This window comes from Gymnoscopelus braueri (assembly GCF_963280865.1).
Source record: "Gymnoscopelus braueri genome assembly, chromosome: 3".
In the NCBI taxonomy this organism is placed as follows: domain Eukaryota; kingdom Metazoa; phylum Chordata; class Actinopteri; order Myctophiformes; family Myctophidae; genus Gymnoscopelus; species Gymnoscopelus braueri.
The window spans coordinates 46949558-46976841 of NC_137612.1; the positions used below are offsets into that span (position 1 = coordinate 46949558).

General features: G+C 39.5%; 2 protein-coding genes across 4 annotated transcripts; both read right to left on the reverse strand.

Moving 5' to 3' along the window:
- Window positions 1-779: 779 nt before the first annotated feature.
- larp4ab (La ribonucleoprotein 4Ab) lies at window positions 780-18675 on the reverse strand (the record flags this gene model as incomplete). Of its 3 annotated transcripts, XM_080423286.1 has the most annotated exons (16): window positions 780-5294; window positions 6734-6908; window positions 7064-7200; window positions 7310-7471; window positions 7564-7615; window positions 7836-8069; window positions 9824-9865; window positions 10071-10174; window positions 10349-10591; window positions 12193-12246; window positions 13074-13184; window positions 13736-13839; window positions 14258-14394; window positions 15231-15471; window positions 15704-15842; window positions 18266-18675. In XM_080423286.1, the coding sequence occupies 16 exons, from the start codon at window positions 18266-18268 to the stop codon at window positions 4917-4919; spliced, it is 2316 nt and encodes a 771-aa protein (XP_080279412.1). In that variant the 3' UTR covers window positions 780-4916. The 3 variants fall into 3 exon arrangements, with proteins under 3 accessions (XP_080279412.1, XP_080279411.1, XP_080279413.1); XM_080423285.1 differs by lacking the exon at window positions 18266-18675 and having other exon boundaries at window positions 15704-15848; XM_080423287.1 differs by lacking the exons at window positions 9824-9865; window positions 18266-18675 and having other exon boundaries at window positions 15704-15848.
- Window positions 18676-21182: 2507 nt separating this feature from the next.
- Window positions 21183-26428, reverse strand: pfdn5 (prefoldin 5). The gene is made up of 6 exons (XM_080424149.1): window positions 26322-26428; window positions 25322-25424; window positions 23244-23275; window positions 22557-22631; window positions 22219-22324; window positions 21183-21886 (listed from the first exon to the last, which is right to left on the reverse strand). The coding sequence occupies exons 1-6, from the start codon at window positions 26385-26387 to the stop codon at window positions 21804-21806; spliced, it is 465 nt and encodes a 154-aa protein (XP_080280275.1). The 5' UTR covers window positions 26388-26428; the 3' UTR covers window positions 21183-21803.
- Between the last annotated feature and the right edge of the window lie 856 nt (window positions 26429-27284).

Sequence of the window (27284 nt, forward strand, 5' to 3'; positions counted from 1 at the left end):
TGATATATACAGTCCCACTCAACTTGGTCAATTAGAGAATTCTGTATTAACCATGTATAGGGAAAATATACATGGGAAAATCACACTTGACTTCAGATGGTGTGAATATTGTTTTAAGCTACCAGTGCCATAACATCACCCTGGATAGTATTGATTGAATACGTGTACATTTACTTGCAACGATTACATAATGTTCTGATAAATACTGTATATGCAGCTTGTCTACATGCCAGATGGCTTCTGATATGTGACAAATCATTTCTATACAACTACACTGTAAGGCTCTTTGGCACTGGTTGTACATAGAGCCACATAAACAAAACTTGATTTGTTTCTGCTCATCAGGATATCTTAACAATTGGTTGGGTGAGATAGACTCATGTACATTTGTGTGTGTGTGTGTGTGTGTGTGTGTGTGTGTGTGTGTGTGTGTGTGTGTGTGTGTGTGTGTGTGTGTGTGTGTGTGTGTGTGTATATAATATATATATATATACACACACACACACACACACACACACACACACACACACACACACACACACTGTACATACATAAATACACACACACACGATTCAGCTGGATCATCTCATAGAACTCGACCTTGAACTACAACTTTAGGTGATCATGTTGCAGTGCTCCACCTGTCTCCATTTTGACATTTGCTCATGTGGTCAATGCAACATTCTCTGATGTAAAAATACATCGATGCTACTTGCTCTTCCATTTCTTGTGTCAGCGTCGGAAATCTTGTCTTATCTAAACAAAACATGACACGACGATCCGTTTAAAAAATAAAGTTTTATTATCATACATCAGGCTCAATGATACAAGATTCACCAAACAATACACCAGTTTGCTGACATTGAAATCCCAGGTTTGCTTTTCATAATTGTAAGCAGGTTTCCCGATCTCATGGACTCTCTAGGACTGAAATTGCATGGGTACACTAATAGCTCAAATTGAAACATGCACAATGACAATAGAAAGACACAAACACGCCCACAGCTTCACTCAAACTAATACAGCCGTTACAGCCACACCTAGAAAAAACCTTCAACATATTTATTAATAGTGGACTAGGATCTGTTTACAGAGCCAGAAGCTGAGAATGCTGAGTGCAACAAAACCAACAAACCACAGCTTTGTCTAGTGTGACACATAATCAGTGTGCATTATTGTTTCCGTTGCATAAAATGAAGTTATGCACTATGATAAGGCACTACTAGTTTGGTTTGGCCTAACATTTTCCTGTAGTTTCTGTGGGACAGACAACAGAAGCATTCTCATACATCTGCACACATCATATTCATATATGACACTTAAAGGGCCAGCACGAGACAATTGAACTTCTGAACACAGGACACAAAACACACAGAAGCAAAGTTCTTGCAAGCACATCCCAAACACAAATCTAATGCAAACTACACTACGTTGCTGTATTATCCCCTCCCCCCAATAACATTGTATATCGAACACTTCACTCATCCTTTAGCCTACCTGCACCACAAAGATGATTCATGCAGAGGAAATAAAATAAAATGAGACATTTTAATTCAATTTCAGCAAACCTGTTGAAAACCTTAACGTGTGTCACTGTTTATATAATTTTCAAGACCATTTAGACCAAAAGTTAGTGCATTTCGAATCCACGACCACAAGCTGCTCATTGTTTAGACACTAGTGGATGGTAAAATCAGGCTCAGTGAGTAGATAATTCTGTTACCAACAGCTATCATTTCCAAAATCACAAAACAAATGAATAGAATAAAATATATCACAGAAACAAAACAAAAAAAATGTATTAAAAAATAATCAAGTTGTTTTTAACAATTCCCTAAAGCAGAAGAAATAAGAAAAGTAAATAAAATACTAAACTCAGATAAGAAATAACCCGTTAATGTCACTGAAAAGAGATTCTACTGTACAAAGACATTCAAAGTCAGCCACCAAAGTGGTCTTCCCTCTAACAGAACTACATTCATCATAAGTCTTAGGTGTCCAATCAAAAAGAGATTGTTGAAGCAAGAATCTTAATGATCGAAGCCAAGCCACTGGCAACGGACGCAACAATCCACAGGGGTCTTCAACAAGGGGTCCGGGACCCCTAGGGGGTCCTCAGAGTTACTACAGGGGGGCCGCCAAATCTGTGTGATATGGATTTTTTTAACCACTTCAACCCTAATCCCTATTCTGAGGGGAATATTAGCCGAAAATAGCAGATCTACAAGCTCACGTTGAAGACCCCTGATCTAATAGCCATTGTGCTCCAGGAAGTGATAGATTTGCTTTTGTTTTTAAAGTGGATACTGTTGGAAGTTTCAGATTGTCTTTTAGCATGCCTTATTATAGCCAATATGGTAGCCAAGAAGGTTAACAAAGTCACTGAATAATGTTAACACTGCAATAACAGAACACCTGATGTCTCAGTGGCTGCTACAACAACTACTCATTCTAATAACCATGTTATTAAAATAACTCAGTTTTCAATATCCAGTGGAAATTAATAAAAAAGTTGATCCAAACTGAAATATGAATGAAAGCTTCCTTCCAATACTTAAGGGAGATTCACTGATACAATGGTACCAACATGAAGGTTAAAAAGTGGACACATTTGAATCATGTAATCAGTAAATATACTGTGCATTATAAGGTAGCTTTCCTTCTTTCATTTTAGTTATACACCCGTCTTCTGAGTGTCCTTGGCAGTTATATACTCTAATGTGAAATAACCACCAGTTCATAGGTCAATAACATGACTTCTTGTCCTACAACTTTGTCACCCAGAGACACCTCTCTGCACACAAATACATAATCATACTTTAGACTTACACACCGAATCACTATGCAATGAAGAACAGTTAAATGACTCCAGAAAAACAACATCCGTGCCATGTTCACTCAGGCATCAAAATGACTAACACTCACTAACTCCTGTTCGCTTAATAGAAACAATTTCTTTAGGTACATGGTTAGCAAAGCAGACCTTTTAAAACAGAGTTACAGCAAGAATTACAGTATTTACAACGACCGGTACACACAACACCCTCGTCAACATATTTAGACCTAAAATTCATTTCAAGGACAAGCCTTCCGATTGCCAAGAATACTAGAAGGTTATAGTAGCAAATCTGACCAGAGCTGGAACTCTGATCAGATCCGTATTACTATGCCAACAACAGGACCTAGTAAAAGCAAGGAAGACTATTTGGGGTCCTTACGCCGATTACAATTTACTGTACAAATGGAGCCATGTCTGCTACTCCCAGGCAAAAAGTAATTAAAATAAGATGACATAAAATGTTTGACCAACAAAACAGGAGAATGCCATTAAACCAAGCTTGGCGTTACACTGCTCGACACTGTAGCCCTGCACAGAGCATTACAAAGGCTCTTATCCAACGCTTCTAAGCCATCTAACGCCCAACCATTGGACAAGTATGCCAACGTTTGTAGCTAAAATGATCCAGAAAGACAATTGCATGGAGAAAGAAAAAAATCGCAGCTATTCAAACATGAATTCAACCATAAACTATTTACCGTTTTCCTAACACCATAGTCTTCTGCCATGAACTCACTAATTTTCAGTTGAGGACAAATCATTTGTCCCTGGTTTCAATACACACAAATCTAATGAGTAAAGAAAATAAAGAAAAAAACTATAACAGAATAATAACCATAATTAAAATCATTAATTAATGTCCCTTGCAGTGTTGCATACCGACAAGCCTTGCTAGGCAATCGTTCACTGTACATAGCATTACAGCACACAATTGTTCTTGTTCTTCAAAGCTCAGAATTCCACTTATGTCATACAATTACATAGATTTAGCATATTAATTGTAAATATTAAATGAAATATAATTACTTTTAAGTTGTCAGCATTCCTAGGATATATATTTTTTCCAAACAAGCTGACAATTCTGTGCCATAAGACTGTATGCACCCCTTTGTTCCCCAAATTATTTTCACATGCATTCATCCCAAAAAGGTGGTGTGGTGTGACCAGGCATGCAAACATGTCGCTTTTTGGTTAAAATCACTGTTTTGAATCCAAAATAGGCAATTTGTGTGATTTGTGCAGATTCAAGGAGAATTTTATGGTGAAAACCATGCACTGTGGATTAAGTACCGATCTCTCGGTCGTCCGTTGCAGTGGCGAGTCCATTTAAGTCGTGTCTGTGCGCCGACTCAGAGCAAGCCTCAAGTTTTGAGGTTTGTTTTGCCTATTTTTTACATGAGCAATCCTTCTTTGAACATGGATAAGATCGCAAACGATAGACCACACAGACCACATCAATCAACTAAGCTGGTGGCCATTTTTCTAGCTTGGAAAATGAATCACTAATACTTAATGTTGAGGAGTGTTTTCTTAATATTGGTCACCATTTAGGGTATTACACTGATCCTAGATCAGCAATTCAATGCTACTTTTGCCTCAAATGTATTCCAATGCATTCTTAACAATTATATGGGAGGGGAGAACAGGGTAAGATCATCACTTTTAAAATTTTCAATGACCATGGCCAGAAAAAAATTGCTATCGTCCATAAAAATATGCCAGCATGGATGTCATGGATTGACACACACAGTCACAGTGAAGATAATAGAGAGCATCAGGGAAACAACATTTATGAGTCTATGAGTACAAATCTGAAGAATAGCCTAATGGGCAACTGTGTGGCCCAACTTTCCCACCCCTAAAATGTTTTTTTTTACCCCCCTCCCCTCCATCTTGTCTAGTTTTTCACCCCTGCCCTGTTTGCATGCCTGTGTGACAACTTAACAAAGTTATCTTGCGTCCAATAATATATACATCTATATATATATATATACTATATATTAATTTTTTTATAAATATCTCTCTATACACATATGTACACACAAATATATATTTGTGTTTAATTGTCCTTTTTCATTTATTTTGGTGACCTGGGGGGAATGTTCTGTTCCTTCCCGCTCCGCCTGGGTCCTCTCTGTGGTGAAAACCACCGGCCAGAGGTCTGGCCTCTCTGGTGCTCCCGGTTCTTCAGGCCGGCCCCTCCAGCTCTGGCTGGGCCATTGCCTCCGCGGTATGAGCCAAGGGGGTTACGAGGGGGTCGGCTGTCTCTTGGTTTCTCTGGCCTGTTATTAGTGTGGTTGGAGGAGGGTACGGGGTCCTCTACCTTGTTCCCTCGCAGCTCTCGCAGGGGCTGATTGGCCGAGGGCGCTGGTGGAGTGGGAGAGGGTGCCTGTATTACTGCCGGGTCCTTGGCTGGCCGCTGACAGATCTCTGCATAGCTCAGCTTCTTTGGCTCCTAAGTGAAAGTGGAAACAGAGTAAATAAACCTGCAGACTAAATATAAAGATCATGTTATACAATATGCCGAACATACCCATGAAAAAAATGCTTTTTTTAGATGGTGGTAGTTTAAAGAGCAGACTAGAAGATCAGTTTTACATCCCAGAGTGGCTAAAGAAATCTGAGTGTGGAAGTGAATAACTAACACTCTCCACCTCTTTTCCAATGTAATGATACACACCACCTCAGTCCAATGAATGACCACATTGCCGATATTAAACATTGGATGAGCAATTTCTAACAGCAAAATATTTACAAAAATGCATTGCCAATATCAAATATTAATGTCCAATGTCTAAAGGTCGTGACAGACGGTAGGCGGTCCACGCACGCGTTACCGCTCGGATCAGTGGTGATCGCGCCACGATCATTGTGCGCCCGCTCGCCTCAACTTCTCTGCGCGTTCCAAATAATCACCCGCCTCTCATTGAAAGTGAATTACATAGGCGTGTTTGCCGCTTGCCGTCTGAAAGGACCCTAACAACAAAAATATTGACAAAGGGAGATTGTTTGTCATTTGTACCCACTTCCATTCGTGCCATCAATAATGGAAGCAGGAGGAGGTAGCCATTATTATCTGGATCTTGTGATCATGTCTATGTTTATGTCTTGTGTATGTAAGTTTACCGTGTTTTGGAGTTTCTTACTATTATCTGCTGCAACAAAAAAAATCCAGTTTGGGACATAACGAACATGAACTTGTTTTGCCATCTCCCTTGTCAGCAAATCCCTGTGACCATGCCAAAAACTAAGGATGCACAATATTATCGGTCGCACATCGTTATCGGACGATTTCTTGCATAAAAATGCATAATCGGTATCGGATCGGTCAAAATGATTCCGATATTTAGCTCTGATTACGAGGACACATTAATAATGTGATCGTTGAATGTCTTTGTATTTGCAAGGCAGCCAGTGTGCCTGTCTCTGTCGCTTTAGAAAACAGCAGAGAAGGAAAGAACAGCATTGCCGTAGTGCAAAGTCAAACTGCAAACAGACTTAACGTCCATACCATCCAGAACAGTCAGAGAGGGTTTCGAAAGGCAGATCTACAAACTCACAGCGCAGCACGTTACGACCAGGGTCATTATAGTTAACTAAAACTAAAATAATATAAATAATGTTATTAACCGAAACCTTTTCACTGTGGTCTCTGTTCCTAGTGGAAAGGAACACAATGAAAAGTAACTGACTAGTAGTTCCTTAAGGTGGCCGTAATACAACATAGTGGATGCCAGCTTACCCTAAAATGCCAAAGAAGAATAGGAACATGCTTTATTGTGATTGTGCAATATGCATGCAAACATAAGCTTCTGAGAATGGCTAAACTTGTTAGCAGAAAGCTGAGCAAGACCCTGTGGTTCCAATGTGGTTCCAAAGAAGGGAAGGTCTCACCTGAGCTGCTGATGTGACAATAGGGACGGCTGCTGTAGAAACGGGCTGGCTGCAGAGTAGTGGATTTGTCATGGGAGAAGGTACAGAAGGTGCCATAGGCTGCGATGGAGAGGAATTTGTCTCTTTTGGAACAGCAGGCTCAGCTTTATCCACCTTCTTTACCTCATGAGATACACTGAATCAACACAGGAAGAACAAAAACGATGTCATTATGGACCTACTTCTCACTTGCACAGTGAAATCCTCTGCGTTCATTTAATTCTTGAGTGTAAAAATGTACCCATTTCGGACCATTGCAGGTTTTTGGATAGGGGGGAAATGCATGCATACCTTGGCACTGGTGGCACTACTATAAGTGGTGTCACAGGAGCTGATATGGGAGCTGTCGTTGTGGGGTTTGGCGTGCTCTGGGCAGCTTCTGGGACTTGTGCGGCAGGAGCATCATTCTTCACTTCTTTATTCTCAGACTGGAAGTGGAAAGATTTGAAACACATTATTTTTAGGTGAGAGCCATGTGTTGGGGCTATAATGAAGCGTTACACTTACAAGCACAGAGTCCAAGAGATTTTGTCTTACCTTTTCAGACACCTTGATGCCACGCACAACATCGGACAGCCGTGTCTCCACGACGGGTTCTCCCTGTGTACTGACCACACACCCAGGCAACGGGGGGAAGTTGGAAGCTGCCAGGTCAAACTTTGGTGGCAGTACCTTGACCTCAGTCTGAGGGATAGGCCTCTGTAAATCAGAATATTTTGGTAAATTTAAAGCTAGCTTTAGCACAACACAAACAAAGGAAATGAGATCGGAGAGTGGTGAAATCTACTGACCATCAAACGCTCATCCTCTCTCCTCCTCCTCATTCCTCGGTAACTTCCTCTCCTTCAAAAATAAATAAATAAAATCAATCAAGGGGATAAATGTCAGTAATAGCAGTTTTAAGCTCTCAAATATCATCATCTTTAATGTTCACTAGGCTAAGTGAAGATACTAGCCTATATATTTGGGATAAGAGTCTGAGAAATTCCACTATGCCACATTATGTTTTTCACATTTCTGGTTGTTAGTGTTTTAATGCGGTTTAATGCGCAAGTTTGCCCACCTGCCCCGTCCAGCCATGCTCAGATCTCCGTTGGGTATGATAGTTAGTGGAAGGGTGTCTCTAAGGGTCAAGGAGGAGGTACTGACGGGCTCTGGGGTTGTGCCAACCATAATCCCTGTTGTGTTGGGGGACTGGGGGCTAGAAGGCCCAGACAGATTATCCATCAGAGGGACAGGGGCTGAAGAGGGAGAAGGGGTCACATCACCAAGCCTGGGGTTGGTCTTCACATGGCTCCTGTGCAGAGTAAATACATGTTAATCATAATAATAGTACATGTCAGCTTCACAAGCAAAGCAATACTGTACATGTTCATTGTTCATGGCTATTTTAAAGCGACAATCCTTAAATTCTATGTGTCGTTTCCTTCTTGATAGAGAGAAGTACAGTAACTGCAGTGATGTTCGAACTTCGAAATACAATAAAGATAGCAGCACTTCCAAGTGTCCAATCCAGTACTCTTGTCTGCTTGAAATAATCATTACCTTACCAAAATAAAATTTCCCATTAGAAGAGTAGGGAGACCGACTCAAACCACTGCAGATGTGCTTGTTGTATCGAGACTGGTTAAAATATAATTGTAGTCATTCAAATAAGTCCTGGACTGTATGTACGATATTTGAGGATTTAAAAGTGACCATTTAGATAGAAGAGGCTGAAAATGAGAAATAATTTATTTAAGTTTTAGTTTGGTCACTGTCATCAGTTGAGCGTGGCATAAATACATTTTAGCAGTTAGTTAAAGCTGCACTATGCAACTTTCCTGTTCTACCCCGGATTTGAACCGGGTCTCCTGTGCAAGCGCTGAGATTTGTACCACTAAGCTAATAGAGCCTACCTTCTTGCTCAGGTGAAAAAAATATTTTTGACCTTCAGGTCAGGTCAAAATTTGTGTCGACCCAGAAACAGGATTGTGTCAAAGGCTGTGTCCAAACTAGACCCTGGATCTAAATGCCTCAACAGGACCAAATAAAACCACCCCAACTGTAGAAGTTATATTGTATTAATATAGTCTACCATACAGATTGGACAAAATAATATTTTATTCACTAAAGAAAATTACATAATAGACCTGTAACCTTCAATTTGACATCTCAACTCTATTAATTTACGATTAGTAATTAATATGGAATTTACACACCATATTGACATTTTACATAATAATCTATACTTTACTGTAGATACCTGTACACCCATACACAATTTGAGCTGGTGTAATTCAAGCCACTGACAGCAGTCAACCTAAACACAGACAGCTTTAGTCGAGTAAAGCCCGGGATTAATTACATCACCATAACCTTTGTTAATCTCAAAACCCTGATGGTTTGACATGTGGGAAAACTAAATATATGCTATTCACAAGAGCCAAGAAAACTGACTATAGCAAACTTCAGATAAGCACATTAAATTCAGTACCGCTATTAGGGAATTGTTTAAACTGTATTATGCCGTCTTAGATTATGGTGACATATAGACATACTGCTGTTACCAGCCTTTTAAGCCCTTAAATGCTAGAGTAAATCACTTCACCCTTAGATCTATTACTGGTGATTCCAAGTAGATGAGATCAACACTGGTACGTTTGTTAACAAAGTGCATCTAAATGTATTACCACGCTATTAGACCTCAAATGTGTGAGCCTATCCACCGGTTTCCCGCGGGAATTTACTGGGGCACAGGCCCTATGCAGAGGCCTGGTGGGGGACATATCCGGCAGAGGCACCGCATATATATTGACCATTTGTTTTACAGCATTGTTCTGCAGGAGTCTAGTCGTCTAGAAAAGCTAATCTCACGAACAACTGAAACGATCAGCGCCAAGTTTATCGTTTTAATTTTATCTGCCTAATGTACTGCAATCTCTGCATTTTCTTGAGAAAATAATGAATGAATGAATGAATGCATGAATGAATGCATGAATGAATGCATGAACTAAATAACTAAATGTTGAGAGATTAATGACCATGTATCAAAGATTTGATCATTTATACCTGGAGGCACCGAGTACATTCTTTCTGGAATATAGGGGGACACTGTAGGAGAGGGAGGGTACAGAGTCAACTGGATATCAATACGATTAGAACAAAAGTGTTCCTATTTTCTTTACCAACATTATCAACTACATTACCTTGCCTGATATAATGCACACCTAACCATATCTGTCTGATTCACAATTTAAACCAAGATTGGTGCCATTATCGTGCAGCAATGAGGGCTCTTGAAACTATGTATACGTACTGGGTCCTGTTGAAGGGTCGCACAACACTCATGGAGTTGGAGCCCGCTTTGTAGGTCCCAGGGCTGCTGAAACCATTCACAAAACCACTGTTGGGGAATGGTGCCTGGATGGATAAGACAGAGTCTAATTACACACTGTGCAAGAGAAAAATCAGGAGACAATACCTCCATAAGGATCCAGTTTTCAATATCATTTCTTTCACAGCTTCACATTCTCAGAATAGATTACTTCCGACTGCCATCTATATGGATACAATGTATATGCTTAATTTACTTACCAGTGGCGTCTCAAAGTAGGGTGTGACTGATGGGTTCCAAGAAGGAGCCACCAGCGGGTACACAGGATACTGCTGCTGCTGCGGCTGCTGCTGCTGCTGAGAGTTGTACACCTGCTGCATGTACATTGATGAACCATACTGTGACTGAGGCTGGGAATTCTGGTTGTACACACTGGAGTCCACATTTGCCACATTTCGGTAGCCGTTCTTCGCAAAGAAGGTGTTGATGGCCTTAATACGAGCCTAGACAGAGAACAAGACAATGAAGTAATTCACACGTTATTTGGGGTTATATCACAGCAGCACTTAAAGCAAGTAATGATGACCTGCTGAAGATGTACCACTTCATCCTAGGGGAAACACTGGCTTGGTTTGAGACTTGGTGGCACCCACTCTCTTCCGAAGTAATGATATAGCTCTGTCCCCTCAGATCTCATAATCTCACGGTCATGAGGCCATAATACACTGCACTGACAGGAGAGGAGAGGTTTAGGAGGAATGGTGAAAATAAGGAGTAGAAGAGAAAGACAGAGTGAAGGAGTAGAAGAGAAAGACAGAGTAAAGAAGGTAGAACAAAAGGAGAGATGCAGAAAGATGTAGAATTCCTCCCGGCCAGCCACAGTGCACCTGGGTCCTTCCAAGCGCGATACTGATCATCACTGGGGCTTAGAAGTCAGAGAATCTGAACCACTAACACAGAATAACTAACTGTTAAAGTGAATAGGGCTGAATAGGAACCGAGGCTCAGTCAAATTGGAGCCCAGATGAAAGGGAACGCTTTATCAACCTAACTCTAAGGTCAATGTCACAGTAGGATAGAGATATGGTGGATGAATGTTTGAGAAGAAAAGAACAGAGCCTGCTAAATTATTTCCTACCTTATCAATCCTTGTATAACCAACCAGCTCAAGGTCACTCCCTCCCCCTGAGGCTGTAACAACAATTTCTCCTGCTCTAACATACACATCACTGTGCTGAAAATCTACTGCAACTGTGGCAATTGCTGGACTCCAAATCCAACTCTGATAGGAAAATATGGCCACAGCCAAAGTGGCAAGAGATTTGTCTTTCCACTTGTCTGTTTGCCAGACAAGTGGAAAGACAAAACAAGTAATCTGTGTTTAAAAGTACCTTTCCAACTGTGAACTAAAGTACTGAATATGCTCTTGACACTAATTCTTGTCTGATCATTTGACTAGCATACATCCTCCTTTTTATTTAAAATCACCTTGTGGGTGGACAGTGGTCATCACAAATATAACATGGCTATATGGAGGAAACATAACATGCCCATTTATCAAGACTATTCTGGCACGCGGACAGTTATATATACAGTAAGTGCACGTGTCATTTGATGTCAAACCCTGACATCACTCTGTGATATCACACAAGCAAGGTTACCATATATGGAGACTATTCTGGTGCACGGAGTGATGCGCAGAGTGGAATGTCAGTCAGATCAGCAGAAATCCCCAAAATATAAGAAAACTCTGAAAATCCTCAAATACGAGTGTACCCTGATGTAATCAATATGATGTCAGTACTGATGTCATAGACTGGCCTGGACTCCATATTTGGGCATGCCTCACACTGAACTGCTCATATGGGTAAAAGGATATAGACAGACGAGTACAGAAATTTCCATATATGGGCATAAAAGGGATACAGACAACCGGTACAACGGGTATGGCCATGCATTCCCAATCCCAACTTGCATCGTTCTCAACTTGGGTGAACCTTGTGTAGGCCAAAATCATTTTATGATGATTAGATTGTGACATCTAACAAACCTAATCCAGACTCAATGATAACCCACATTAATTAACCAAAAGCTGTGTACTCACCATGATTGGTTTTCCCTGAAACGTTTTCACTTCTTCTCGTAAGTATCTGTAAGCCTATACAAAGACAGAAATATTGTGAAAAGTCTAAATATAGTTGAATATTATTTTGTTTACTTGTAAGCTAGATGCTTATTTAAATAATGCAGTGTGATTAAAAGGAATATTTCACTTTCAAACATGTTTGGGGTAATTTTATCGTCTACTCTGGCTTTTGTGAGCATCCCAGACAGTTTTAGATATTTGATCATCATTTTATCAGACTCGCCCCCTTCCTATACAAAGCTATTGTAACTTCAAACTCTATCTTAACCATGTTAGATTCATTGAAAACATGTCAAAAGTATAAAATATGTATGAAAAAAATAATTGGAACAAACACGGGCCCCTCACGCATTAGAAGGACAACATCAGTCACCAGAAACACAGACATGTGTTTTCAATGAATCCAACATGATTAAAATGAGAGTTTGAAGTTACAATGGGCTTGTATAGGAAGGGGGCGTGTCAGATAAAATGAATATCAAATATCTTAATGCTGAATCAAGCAACTTGTAAACTGTCTGGGGTGTTCACAAAAGCCAGAGTAGATGATAAAATGACCACAAACATGTTTGAAAGAGAAATATCCCTTTAAATGTTACAATAATTTCAATCATTGGGTGACTTTTTCCCCCCAATAAATAAATAGTATAAATGTTGTAATAATTAGATGAATTAAAGGTTCAGGATGACACCGTAGCAATCTATTTGTAAACAATGAGAAGAGGTGATGAGATTCAGCAATGACTAAATCATATAAAACAAAATATTTTATTGACAGATATGATGCAAAAAAAATCACAGTGTCTAGTCAGCCAAATGTGATGAATAAGTTGCAATACCTGTTGTGCATCTGTATCCGATTGGAATGTTATGTACCAATTGTTGTTATGCGCAAATTCAACACTTATCACTTTTGGGCAATTTTCATTCCTAAAAAGGGCCCGGACTTCCTGTAGAAACAAAACAAAAAGAGTTTTGACACAAAAGCCTGAAAGACAGGAACAGTGTTTGACATGAAGCTATTAAGACAAGAGATAATGACCACACCTAGTGAATCAACAAGGTTTCAGTAGTTGTTAACAGGATAGGTGGGCACCAAGGAAGAGTGGACACCTCACGGTTAAATTGGATACTTTTTCCAAAAGATTTAATATTTGTAAAATATTTTAAAGTAAAGTATACATGATTAGAACATGCTTAAACATTCGACAATTAAGGTCTAATATTTCTACAATTGCTACAAAACCTGTATATCCAGTCATTTTGGGGCATAAACAAGAAGTTGAAGGATAAAATTACATCTGATAATGATGTACCGTGCACATCATGTATACTTTACATTACTTAAGACCATTTTTCAAATGTATAAATATTTTTTACATTTTGGACAAAATAGCCAATTTTACATCAAGGTGCCCAGATGTCCCTAGTGCCCACCTATCCTGTATCCGTCACATAGGATTGTTTTTGTCTTGCAGTGTGGGCTCTATGTAGTATGTACCTCAACTGGTGTGCTCTCCGGAACCTCTCTCAGAATAATTATGCAGCGCTTGTGACTGGGCCGAACCTTCTCCCCAGTGTCATCAACTTGCACCATTGGAGAGGCTGCAACAATAAAAGCATTTATTAATTTAGGGCTGATTAAATCCATTTAAAACGTCTCCAATGAACAACAATCATTCTTTCAGTGTGCATCTTTATCTTTGCATTTACTAGTCTATAGCATACAGTAGTTTATTTAATTATTTATTTTTTCCTTTTATTCTTGTCAATGTAACTCAATACCGCTAAATAAAAGTAAGCCATGTGACCCATAGGGCATTAGCCTATCTCCTGTTTCTGTAGCATGAGGTACGTAGGTTGATACAAGTACACCCCTGAGTCTGGACATGACACTAGTATGTCCCTGCTAAATAAAATACCTTACATAAATATTGGAACTGAAACCAAAACGAGAATTTTCAAACAACTTGAAATATTATTAATTCATATTTTGGAGAACCCCAAAACCTTCGCCCTGTACCTCGTAGAACATCCAGAATAAGGTCCATGTCTGTGGTGAGGACCTTGATGTCCTCCATGCAGGCGATGGTCCAGATAGGAACAAACTGATCACTGTCCATTTGGGAGATCAGATACAGGTCTTTGGACAGGTTCTCTCTGCAGAAGAAACATTTCACAGTGTCAAGTGTCAACCACAAATGACTTGTCCCTCCAGCATACAGGCTACAGTACTCTTAATAGTGTAAATTAAATTTTTCGGTTAAAACAAATCATTTGTAGTTAAAAAGTTAAAGCTATACATTCTAATAGTAATCATCTCCCGGTCTCTCCAGCTCTTTAATAAACATGAAATACATTTTCAGGTGGGTTGCCCATTTCATCCAATCAAGAGAAAATACACATTTATCAACTTCAATTTTATAGTGCTCCAGTTCCAATTTCTTCTGCTCGCTTCTTTGTATTATCACTTCCAATTTCACTTGTTTATCCTATATTGTGAATGAGTTCGCTCTCTTATTTGCATTAAATTGGAATAACGACCTGAAAATGTATTTTCTGTTTACTAAAGAGCTGGAGAGACAGGGAGACCCCGTTACTGAACAAATACTCAATTTGTATAGCAATGATTACTATCAGAATTCTTTTTTGCACCATTCTCTGTAAATCCTAGTTGGTGTATGAAATTCCCAGTAGATCAGCAGTTTCTGAAATACCATGCCACATTCAAAGTCACTTGAATCACCCTTCTTCTCCATTCTGATGCTCGGTTTGAACTGCAAGAGATCGTCTTGACCATGTCTACAGGCCTAAATGCATTGAGCTGCTGTTATGCGAATTTGAGCAGGATCTGACCGAGATACGAGGCTATATTATGTACTTATTTAACTTGTACAGTACCTAACGTTGTCATAATGTCATTAAGTGCAAATACAACAACAGCAAACCAGCAGGACCTTGTCTTTATTAACTGTAACCATTGCTTCCTCACTCACCTTGAGAAGCAGAACTCCAGTTTTTTCTTCAGAGACTCTCTCAGGTTCTCCTCAGATAACGGAGCCTCCACAGACACCTCCCCATCCACTGCTGGTGCAGTCTGCTGGTCAAAGAGGGGATAGCCTATCTCAGGGTGGCCATTCATGACGCCCTCTGGAGGTACAAGGGCATCGCCCTCAGAGCCACCCGGATGCTCTGTGCTGTGTCCTTTGCCTCCAGAAGAGGGGGCATCTGAGTAACCTGTGATCAAAGAACACATCAGGAACTTCAGGCTATCAAATGACTGTAAAGGTTTAACAACGCTACTGACTGTATTTAAAAAGACAGTCCATGAGCCTGAAGATCTTTTTTTGATTTGTCACAGGGGCCATTATCCATGCAATTTCTGACAAGAGTTACATGGATGTGAGATTAGAGATATAATAACTTATAAAGTTGATTAACAATTCAGTTTATGGAGATCAGCCCCTACCTTGAGTCATCTCAGCAGAAGAAGGGGGGCTCTGAAGCCAGTTGGAGCCCTCTGTCCCCTCTGAGATGTAATGCTGGGGGGTAGGGATCTCTTGCCACACTTTGGCGTTTGGGTTCAAGCCTGCTCCCTTTGTGGTGACCTTCATAATTACCAAACACAAAGACCTTGAAAGTTATTTGTTCTGTGGCATATGTTATATAACTTGTAGCATTAAAATGACAAATACAACACAAAGATTTTCTTGTAATTTTTTTTCTGGTAAATTACTTCAAAGCGGTCATGTCAAATGTCAACAAAATTGTTGTAATTTAATTTTAAAGGGACAAGATTAGTTACGTAGAGAGGTAATGATTCCAACAGTAGCAGGCTTTCCCTTTGCTTTCCTATTGGCAACCAGCCGTTTTAAAAATAGTCTAGCCTTTAAAGATAATCAGATTAGTATCAGTCACTCAAAACAAGTATCTATATCCCTATTTGAACCTAGAACAAATTCTACATGCCTACCAAGTTTGTAAATGTATGCCAGTGTCACCAATTTACACTGCTAAGCAATCTACACAATCCAGTGTGGATGCAACAAAAGCTAAGAGCAATTCAATGCAATTTCAATTAAAACTCGACATATATGCATTTTTTTTTGTTATAACATAGGATGACGTACCTCAACAAATAACTGTGCCTATGCATTATGGTTTCCCAATACTTCCAAGGCTTTAACACCGTCCAACCACATCAACTAAATGTATCAGTTAGTCCCAGATCCTTCAGTCATACTGAAGTTTGCTACAGCTAGGTTCGCTTTAAGAGACCACATGACACCAGAAGCCATTGGTCTGAGGAGTAGTGTTACCAAAGTGAATTTGACCCCGCCTCAAGTCACATGTACTGGCACACTTTATCAATGGGTAAGAGCAGGTCTCGTGAATATGTAAAGTGAGCTGAGGTGAATATGTATTCGTAACAATGCTTCCTAGTTAACAACACATAAGATGTACAGAATACATAAGAAAACGTTGGTACTAAGCTAGTAATAACGCTAACTTGAGGCACATGATGCTTCTGCCTCAGCAGTCTTATATGACGTCATGTAAAACCTGGTCCTCTATAGGTTAATACGCACTGACGTCACTCAACTTTCCCTATTTGGCAGCACTAGTACAAGCAGAGAATGAGCACATGGTGACTGATCCGCATGCCCCCCCCCCCCCACTCCCTTTTTTAATGTAAACTAATGACTTCAGTATAGACATGTCCCAATGCTGAAATTGGAAATATGAAATAGGCATCATAAGTGAAACGCTACATAACTAACGTTAAACACATTTAGATTTGACCAGTAGTGCACTCTGGCCCCAATTAACCATGTACAATCGACAAAGTATTGCATCATTTGTTTTGCGTCTCTGAATTGCTGATAAACATTCAAATTACAACGCTTCCATGCGGACGACCTCAAATAACAAAACGCCCTCTAAAATTACTTTGTACTTATGTGCAGCATTAAAAGAAAATTGTATATAAAACATGACTTTTGCCATGTGTTTACTTATATGCACATAAACACTACGTGTTTGACACAGCAGTGTAAAGTGGAGTGGTGAGAGTTGGATAAATATGTTATGTGTTCATATAGTAACCAAACCAAACCATCAACATGCTTCAAAACCTGCCATTAGCTCGCTATGCTAGCTAGACCGGTTGGAACCGGTCGCTTTGACGTTTGCCAGCAGTTGCCATGGTGGTCAAGTAGACAACTTTCTAATATTAGAGTGATAGTTAATGTACACATTGGACCGGGTCAACGACCCGGGGTTAAAGCAATGGACCCGATATATACTTCAATGGCTGCCTAGCAGCCATTGAAGTTTATATCGGGTCCATGCTTTACCATTACTTGAGGCTAGTGGCAGTGAGGGGAAGCTTTAGCTATCGCGGCTAGACAGTCAAGCACGAGGAGTGGTGCTTGCTATATATTCTGGCCGTCGGACGGTGTCGCGCGCCGAGAAATAGTCGATCTACAAGCTCGCGAGGGGACACGCGCGCGACGCGTTGTGAGCTTGTAGATCGACTATTCTCGGCGTGCGACACCGCCGTACGACTGATAAACCAGCGTTGGAGCTCAGCTTGCTTGGTGGGGGAGGAGGAAACAGGTTGTCGATACTAGAAGTTAGCTACAGTGTTGTCATGTCCGCTTTTTATAAGCGACTGTGGGCTCCTTTTCTGTAAAGTTGCTTGTACATTGGTGGTTGCGGTTTTTGAGGCTTTGATTCCCTAAACTAAATGCTGCTTAAAACAGTGGTTTTCAAACAGTCTCTTTCAAGGACCCCTAAATTCATGTATTTGTCCACCCCCCCCCCACTCCATATATAAGTCAAGATCTTTTAAAAAATATCAGATCTACAAGCTCACAACGCGTTGCATCGCTTGTTTTAATATACATAGTTGCTTATTTCTCTCGCAATGTCTGGCAACACTGGTTAGCTAACTGGCTAGCTCTGATGCACACCACACTACCAGCACACACCAGGCCCTCCTCACCCTCCCCCCGAGAGGAAAACTCACCATGCCGCTTTTAGACTCGTATTTCTCAGACGTCCTCTTCTTCGATCCCCTGTTCCCGGGTGTAAGAATAAAAGATCTGATCTCACTTCTTTCTGCGGTCGATGCTGATCCTGACAGAAATGCACGAGATCCACGCGTGTGTGATCGCCGCAGCTCAGGCTCACCCTCCTCCACACCAGCTCACCTCACCTTCCTCCTCAAACGACCCGTGCCGTGCCCGTCTAACAAGCTTTAAACAAGCCGCTCACCAACTTAAGCTTAAACTTGCTAATTTACCAAGTTCTCAATGCATTGCCTAAAATGTGACTCTCGTTAAACACTTTCTACGATGCACATCTAAAATACATATATATAGAATCTAAATCTCTCAAGTCGAAGCGCTCGTCAGGTCGTTCGCTGACAGCTTCCTTCCTTCCCCAACAGACAATGTTACCGCCTCCATCCCCCTTTCCCTAGCAACAGCGCAACAACGCGCCAAGCGCCGCATAGCAACGGAACCAAGCAAGCGCCCTGCGACTGCGAGGCTGCACTACTGCACAGCGACATCATGACAGCCAGGCAGTGGTGGGAAAAGTACTCACATTTCTTACTTTATAGGTAAAAGTATCAATACTGCAAGGTAGAAATACTCTGTTACAAGTAAAAGTCCGGAATTCAAAATGTAGTTAAGTTGAGTAAAAGTATTCGTATCGTATGAAAATGTACTTAGCACCAAAAGTATAATGTAGTCCACTCAATATGCAGAATTTTCAATTTTAATAATCTTTTGAAAATAGCCGATCTACAAATAGCCGAAATGTGTATAGGGCTGTAATAATTAAGTGATCAAAAATGTCAACCAAACAACACGCTATTTGTGGAGGATTGATCGTCTAGTCAGTAAGAATACTCTGAAGATTCTTGCAGGGGCCCTCATTCAAGGTCATTATGATTATGCATGCACTTCATGGTATCACAACACCTCCAAGGCCTTAAAAACAAGGCTCCAAACATCCCAAAACAAACTTGTAAGGCTACTTCTTGGCCTCAATCACAAAACCCATCTAACCCCTGCTCATTTTGCTGATTGGATGGCTTAGGGTTGAGGACAGAGTACAGCAACTTGCTATGGGCCTGGTCTTCAAGATACACCACAACATTGGGATCCCCCTGTATTTGTCAAAATACTTCCAAAATGTTAATGAAGTCCATGATCATAACACCAGAGGCAGCTCCACAAATCATGTTCAACCCAGATTTGGTTCAACTAAGGGAATGAACTCGTTCTCATGCTATTCATCAAAAATGTGGAATGCCCTACCAAAAGGAGTAAATGAGTGTAAAACCCTACTCACTTTCAAAACTGCCCTAAAGATACACCTTCAGGAGGCTGCAATTCGAAAATGGCCCCTGTCTAAGTATTAACCTACCCCCCCTACCCCCCCCCCCTCTCTTTCATTTTCTTCTTTTGTATATATTTTTTTCTCTCTTCATACCAGTAACCTGAAAGCTGATTGTATGACATTCTGTATAGTAGTGTGTATATCTGTCTGTCTCTTATATGTCATCATGATTTGTGTGCATGGGGTTCTCATCTTAAACAAGCCAAGTGCTTAATGAGTCTTCCAGTTTAGTAGACCTTGTATTGTGAATTTGTACTTCCATGTACTGTGATTCTCATGTCTTACTAAATAAAAGTACATCAATCAATCAATCAATAATCAAAATCTACAAAGTAAGTTTTCAAATTATTGTAGTGGAGTAAAAAGTACAATATTTGCCTCTGAGATGTAGTGGAGTAGAAGTAAAAGTAGGCCTACTGAAAATTGGAAATACTACAGTAAAGTAAAAAACAAAAAAAACTCAAAATTGTACTACAGCACTTGAGTAAATGTACTTAATTACTTTACACCACTGCACAGCGACATGACAGCCAGGAGTCGTCAGTCGGCAGCATGGCTGCAGGGAGGGAGACAGAGCAGCTTTTTTATTATTTAATTTATTAAGGGCAAATAATAACTGTTACCGTTTAAAGCAAGTAGTCATTTGGCTGTTGCTAAACTTATCAGCATTGGAATGGCATTAGAACATCTGATAATTTGGTTTGGTGGTAATAATGTGTACCACTCAAGACTGCTTTGCTATTAGAAATAATCAATAGGGGTATAGTTAAACAAAAGTAATGGATTTAATCATTAACATGTTGCGAGCATAAACACTAAAATGGCTAATCGATTTGTTGATATAATTCTTTTAATATAAAAAAACAAGAAAATTATAGTTGCAGCCCTTATGGTCAACCGTGTAAACATTTTGCTGGCTGCTAAACTTTAGCCATACTGTCACTGAAAACGTAAGGATATATTACTTCCTAAAAAATCAGACGACTGCAGTTGATTCAGAACACTGCTGCTCGAGTCCTTACTAATACCAAGAAAGTGGAGCATATCACTCCATTTCTTACATTCTTACACTCGCTCCCCGTGTCAAAGAATTGATTTCAATATACTGCTGTTGGTCTATAAAGCTTTGAATGGTTTAGGGCTGATGTACGATATCATGAACCATCCAGACCTCTCAGGTCATCTGGGAAAGGTCTGCTTTCCGTCCCGAAAACCCAAAACAAATGTGGGGGAGCATCATTTAGCTTTTATGCACCACATATCTGGAACAAACTCCCAGAAAACTGCAGGGCTGCTGCCACTCATTGCTTTTAAAACAACTAAAGACCCGTTTGCTGTGCCTTTGATCGAGTTACTTTTCTTTCTCTTCTGCACGGTATGCACTATGCAACTGTATCTGTACTTTTGTTAAACGCCTCCTAATGTCATTGTATATTTGTGTTTACTTTGCTTTGTTGTGTAAACCACATTGAATTGCATTGTTGAATGTGCTACAAATAAAACTGCCTGTTTTGTGTATGAAAAACACCTGCAGCATGAATGCGACATGAACTTTATTACAGTTTTACGTATACACAACACCTTAACATTAGCAAAACAAAGGAACTTGTCAGATATCAGGAAGAAGAAAGCAGAACAAAACACTACCCTTATCAGTGGGCAAGCAGCAAAAACTGTATCCTTACAGACAGAAGACCATCAGCAGTAAAATAGTGCAGTCTTTTAAGGACACAGTCAATGTTGTAAGCCCATACTTCCTGAAGGTTGTGACAGTGTATGAGGACATTCCATTAGCACCTACTACAATTACATACAATTATTAAATCTGAAGCTTTTGCTGTGCCTTGACCAATATCTGCTATTTGTTATGCTTTTTGTGTCGTCTTTGGCTTATTTCCAAGACCAATGGTGATATCCAATAGTTTTCTACACTGAATTTAACCTACCTACTTCCATTGCATATCAATAGCATAGATAAACTGTAACCAGTTTTGTACAGTCAGAAACAAAAAGTCACATTGCATTATCATTCCTGGGTATTTGTCATTCCTCCCCATGCCTGTTGATGGCATCACTTTTCCCTACAACACCACATAGTAAAAACAGAATTTCAAAAGGTTCCCCAGAATCACAAGATGATGTTGCAGATGTTCTGATTAAGCCTTAGTGGCTACTGCTGACTGTGATGCCTGCTGCTGTTGTAATTGCTGGAATTTCATGTTCATTACTTCCATCACAGCTGAAAAAAAGAACACAATGTACCAGTTTGAGTATGTTGCATTAATATTGCCCTGAACTAAAGAGATAAGACTTGCCGACAAATATCTTGCATATCATTTTTTCAGAGACCAAGCTTTTATAGGTATTTACAGTATTTCTGTGCCAAGAAGGTCTTAGTGTATTAAGTTTGTTCCAAGGTAGGTCTTAAGTAGATCTTGAATGGAACATCTTCAGTCCAGTAATTGTTTTTAGAAACAACCAAGTATCAAGTTATACATTATAGAAAAGCTATGTGCTTAAATATAAGGAAACCAACATGCAGAAAGATACGATGAATGTAGTCTAGCTTACCTTGTTTCATGGCATGTTTTTCCTGTAGAGGTGGCTGAATTTTCTCTATCTGCTTTGTGAGGAAGTCTATCTTGCGTTTGAAGAATTTCTTTGACTCTTCCACATTCTTCAGGGTCAGATGGTGAAGAGAAGATCATAATCAGTTTCTTTCCATTAAATAGGTTGCACTTATTAACACACACTTATGGTAGGTAATGGTCAACACCAAAAGCTTAAAATAAAAAATAAGTACAAAAATATCAGTCACAGTGTGTGCTTTCCATGCTTGAATACTAGAGGATTGATTATGACAAATCTTCTAATGGCTTTGTAGGATTTCAAATGTCAAATGTATTTACCTTTTCAACATAGTATCCTGTTCCCACATCCACTAAAACATGGTCCACGTCATTTAATGTTCCAGGGACATACATCTGAGAGGAAGTTGTGCTAAGGATATGTATACATCTCTGCTGAAAATTATTTAAAAAATGCAGATGGGAAGATTTCCAGGACATTGCCATTATAGATATAATATCTAGACATTACACCTGGAGACTGTCAAAAATAGAGGTGAGCAGAACAAGGTATCAACAGAAAAATGCTATTGGACATTGAGATGGTGTTTCCCCTTAATAACATTAATATACAGTATATGATGCATTAACCACTTTCAACGTGGTGTACCTAGGGCTTAAATTGTTATGTAAATCAATGTATTATTTGGACACTGGTACTTAATTAACTTTATGTTTTCCATCAATGTGAATCCAAACCTAACACTGTCTATCCTTTGTGGAGAGTCTGCTTGTTGGGGTCAAGTCATATTTGTGTCTTCTGGTTAAATTTGATAACATTTAAATGTCCAAATCAATAATGCAAGAAAAACAACCTCCTTCAATGGACAACTATAACTGTAGACTTCACAGCTAAAGTTACAATAGTTCAATCTATACGAGACAATTTGTTCTGAGGATTGCTTGAACAAAGAATACAGACAATAGACCAAAACCATGGGTGCCAAAGTTATAACATTATTAGGATACTGAACTGGTGAGAGGCACGAGCACTTCTTTTCCTGTAGGGAGAGAAAGAAAAAAACAGTATGACTTAACCACATCAACCCTAGTCCCTGTTTTGGGTATGTTGTAATAGGCCTACGTTCTGAGAAAACTGTCAAACACTGCAAAAATGATCTACAAGCACGTGTCGCATTGTGAGCTTGTAGATAACATATTTTCGAGATTTGGTAGAGGAAAAAAGGAGGGGACCAACTATAGACCCCTGGGGGTTACCCACTCAACAACCCCCAACCTCTGGTGTCACGCGTTCTTGGTTTAAGTGGTTAAAGGATTAGTTCTCCCAAAAATTTAAATTATTTCATTAACTACTCACCCTCATGTCAGTTAAAACAAATGTGTAGTTTATTTGCCCACATAACACAGTGTGGTTCCCAACACAAATTAGCAGCAGCCTCCAAAACAACTCAAACCAGTTACAAACTTAGTTAACAAAATTTACGGGCAGCATACTTCAAGTGTTCTCAAGACAATTATAGTGCTTTGAGTGGAAAATAGCTATATTTACACCATTATTTTAGTTAGTGTATACTTAGTCTCGCGTGGCCAGACTGTTGCCTCCCACAATTTTCAAAGTTTCCAGTCATACAGTCTGGGACTCGGAAGCTCTGATCATGATTAAAATATAGATGTGACGGCTCCTCCCCACTTCCGTTTAGTCTTTACAGTCCCTCAAATTTATCCTAATATAAATCTATACAAATGTATAGCATTCAGAGATTGTGGAATAGTTGTCTGGCAACGTGAGACTAGTGTATACTCTACGTGACTAAATCTCCCCCTTCTTATTCACAACTCAAGGTCTGGGCAAGCACATAAATTAATATTTTAAAGAATCAATCTGTAGTGAACATCTGCATTAAATAATGGTGCAAATATAGCTCTTTTCCACTCAATGCCATCGTTCACGTCACAAAACTTGCATTATGCAGCAGAGCTGAATGGGGAGGGGGGGGGGTCCTTTTTTAAAGTCAAAGGAGTGCTCACATGACTCGAGTTGTTTTGGAGATGGCTGCTAGTAGTTGTGTTGACACCTCCCCTGTGTTACGTGGTAACTTTACCTGTGTTTCAATTGGTATGCAGGTGAGTAGATATTGACAGAATTTAATGTTGCAGATGAGACAGCATAACTGACTTTACACAATATTTGAAAACCTTGCAATAAACCTAATGCTATGTACTGCCATATTAGTATGGCGTAACAAATGTGATCTCATATCCTATGATCACATCTAGAATCTACGGTTTTCAGAAAGATATACATGTTACACTCCAAAAGCAGTTCAATATTCTCTTACAGTACCTTATTATAGGCATTTCAGATGTATTAATCAAATCTGCAGTATTACATTTCACTACACCTTTGGTAGTCAGGTTTATTTCATGGCACAGTTTTCCTGTGGGGCAGGAAAACATTGCACGTTGTACTGCCCGATGTCCAGGTGTAAACGCAGCACTAATCCTTATTATGGCTTTAAAGAAGGAGTTCACCCAAAAAAGTACTTATTTTCTATCAATTACACACCCCATGAAGCCTTGGATTCATGGATTTATTTTAGTTTTTTTGTCGCATTCCTGAGACAATAATTTGATGAACGTATGTATTTCCAGTAGGAGACACAAAAGAGTCTACTTTGAGTCTCCTACCGGATACATTAGCCGGTTGGAGACGGGAATTAAATTATTAGTTTAGGAATGCGACAAAAACTAAAATAAATCCATGAATTCAAGGCTTCATGGGGTGTGCAATTGATAGAAAATAAGTAATTTTTTGGGTGAACTACTCCTTTAAGTCTTAATTATCCAAGGTACATTATAGTGTTGTGATCTCACTGATCTGCATGCACCTTGATCCAAGTCATCAACAGTACATCAGCTATTATAACTGTTCAGTCAGTGGACTGCACACATCAAAGCAAATAATTCCAAACATTAAAGAGTCAGATCAAGTCAAATCAACAGCAAAATGTTTTCTTGAATGGAATTCCAGTCAGGTCTTTGGATGGCTGCTGGTGCTGGTCTAGTAAACAAATATTTGTTCTTACCTTCATTGGCTTTGATCAAGACATTTAAATTGTCTTTGGCTTCAACATACTTGGTTTGGACAACTTTTAGCTGACCTATCGAAGACGTCAAAAACTCAATTTCCTATAAAAGAAGAAGATCACAGCATAACTACATTAGAATGAAATCAGGTGACAAATCCATTGTCATGAAAGCATCAAATCCTACACCAAAATGTGGCACATAGAAAACGAATTATTAATTTGGCAGCACATCAAATTAAATTAAATGATTAAATGATTAAATGATATAAAAAGGCAATACTTTGTCAAAATGCAATTAACAATGACTCAATTCTAGGACCAAATATGGACCTGCTGGAGAGACTAAGGGTGCGTTCGGAAATACAGCACTGAGCGCACTGGCCAATACAAACTAATAGGCGAGTGCGCTCCGGTGTGCAATATCCGAACGCACCCTCATTTCGGGTGTGACTGGTTAGCAGTATTGCCATATTTTGTGAGAGAACCACGCAACCAGGTCTATGAAAACAAGCCCAAAAGAAGCTACGTAGGCCACGACATGAGCACTTTAAATTGGTTATTTGAAAATAGCCAATTTACAAGCTCAGACCGCATTGCGTAGATCTGTGGAATATTTGGAATATCTTTTGAAATATTTCAACAACAAAAATGCTCCCTGGCACAAAACATTTTCCTGAAAGTGGAAATATTTTAGAACCACTTGTTTAAATAATAATAAAAACTATTTGGAAGCAAGCCTAAATAAACAAGTACACTTTAGAAACAAGCCCCAAAAACCGCAACCCGCAACTAACCAATATTTACAAGCAACTTTACAGAAAAAGAAGCCCAATGTCGCTTATAATAAGCAGACATGGCAACATTGGTTAGCTTGCTACCATAAGCTCCCTTCCTTTATCCATTATGCTGACGTTAATGCCTGAATTAACACGTTTACATTCGCGTTCTCGCCCCCAAAATCAGACACTCCCTAAAAGATGTTATGAAGTTCATATACTTGATCAAGTTGGGACTTCAGTCCCTCCAGCTGAGGGAGAGAGAGCTCTGTGAGATTCACTGCCATGTTGGAAACGTGAAGCAAATCGATCCTCCCTGTGGCGTGTGATGAAGTATGTCCGGGTTGAACTCTGAGTGAATTACACGACGATCATGAATATATTGCCCCCCTCTGGGGAGATTGGGAAGTGTTTTTAATAGTTGGTTGTCCCATAGTTCATTGGTTCTCAAAGTGGGGTCCCAGGGGGTCCCCAGCCAAATGTGTTGATATAGCATCACAATCATTTTAACCACTTTATCCATTTATATGTTGGCTATTCAAAAATAGAAGATATAAAAGCTCATAGCGCGTCACTTCATGCCATGTGCTGCGAGCTTGTACACCTGCTATTTTTGAACATATGGTAACTCTTTTTTTAACACAAATCTTCTCTTCTGGGGGTCCATGGCACAACACATTTTCAGATGGGGGTCCGCAGCTAGATATATCACTTTGGGGGTCCTGGGCATGAACAACTTTGAGAACTACTGCCACAGTTATATAAAACGGGTCGTCTCCATATGCTCCAAGAATGCACCTGACCAGTCCTGACATAGACTACTAAATATTCTTATTCATTGTAGTGTTAGGTGTGAAAATAGGTGTCAAGATAATTATATTTGGATCTCCTTTCACAGATCTTCTTGACTTTGGGATTTTTATAGTCTTACCAAGTCAGGTTTTCCAAAGTTTGTGAGGTTCACATCTTTTAATTTATTATTTATATGTATACATTAAAGTTTAACATGGTATTCAACTTTTGCAAATATTGTTTTCTACCCTGGTAGCAATTTAATAGTGTAATAGAATTTTGAATATTTTTTGGGTTAAACATTTTCTATATATATATATATATATATATACATACAATGAATGGACACACCCACACACTTATGTCACGTCCAGCTGTGTTTGTTCAAAAGA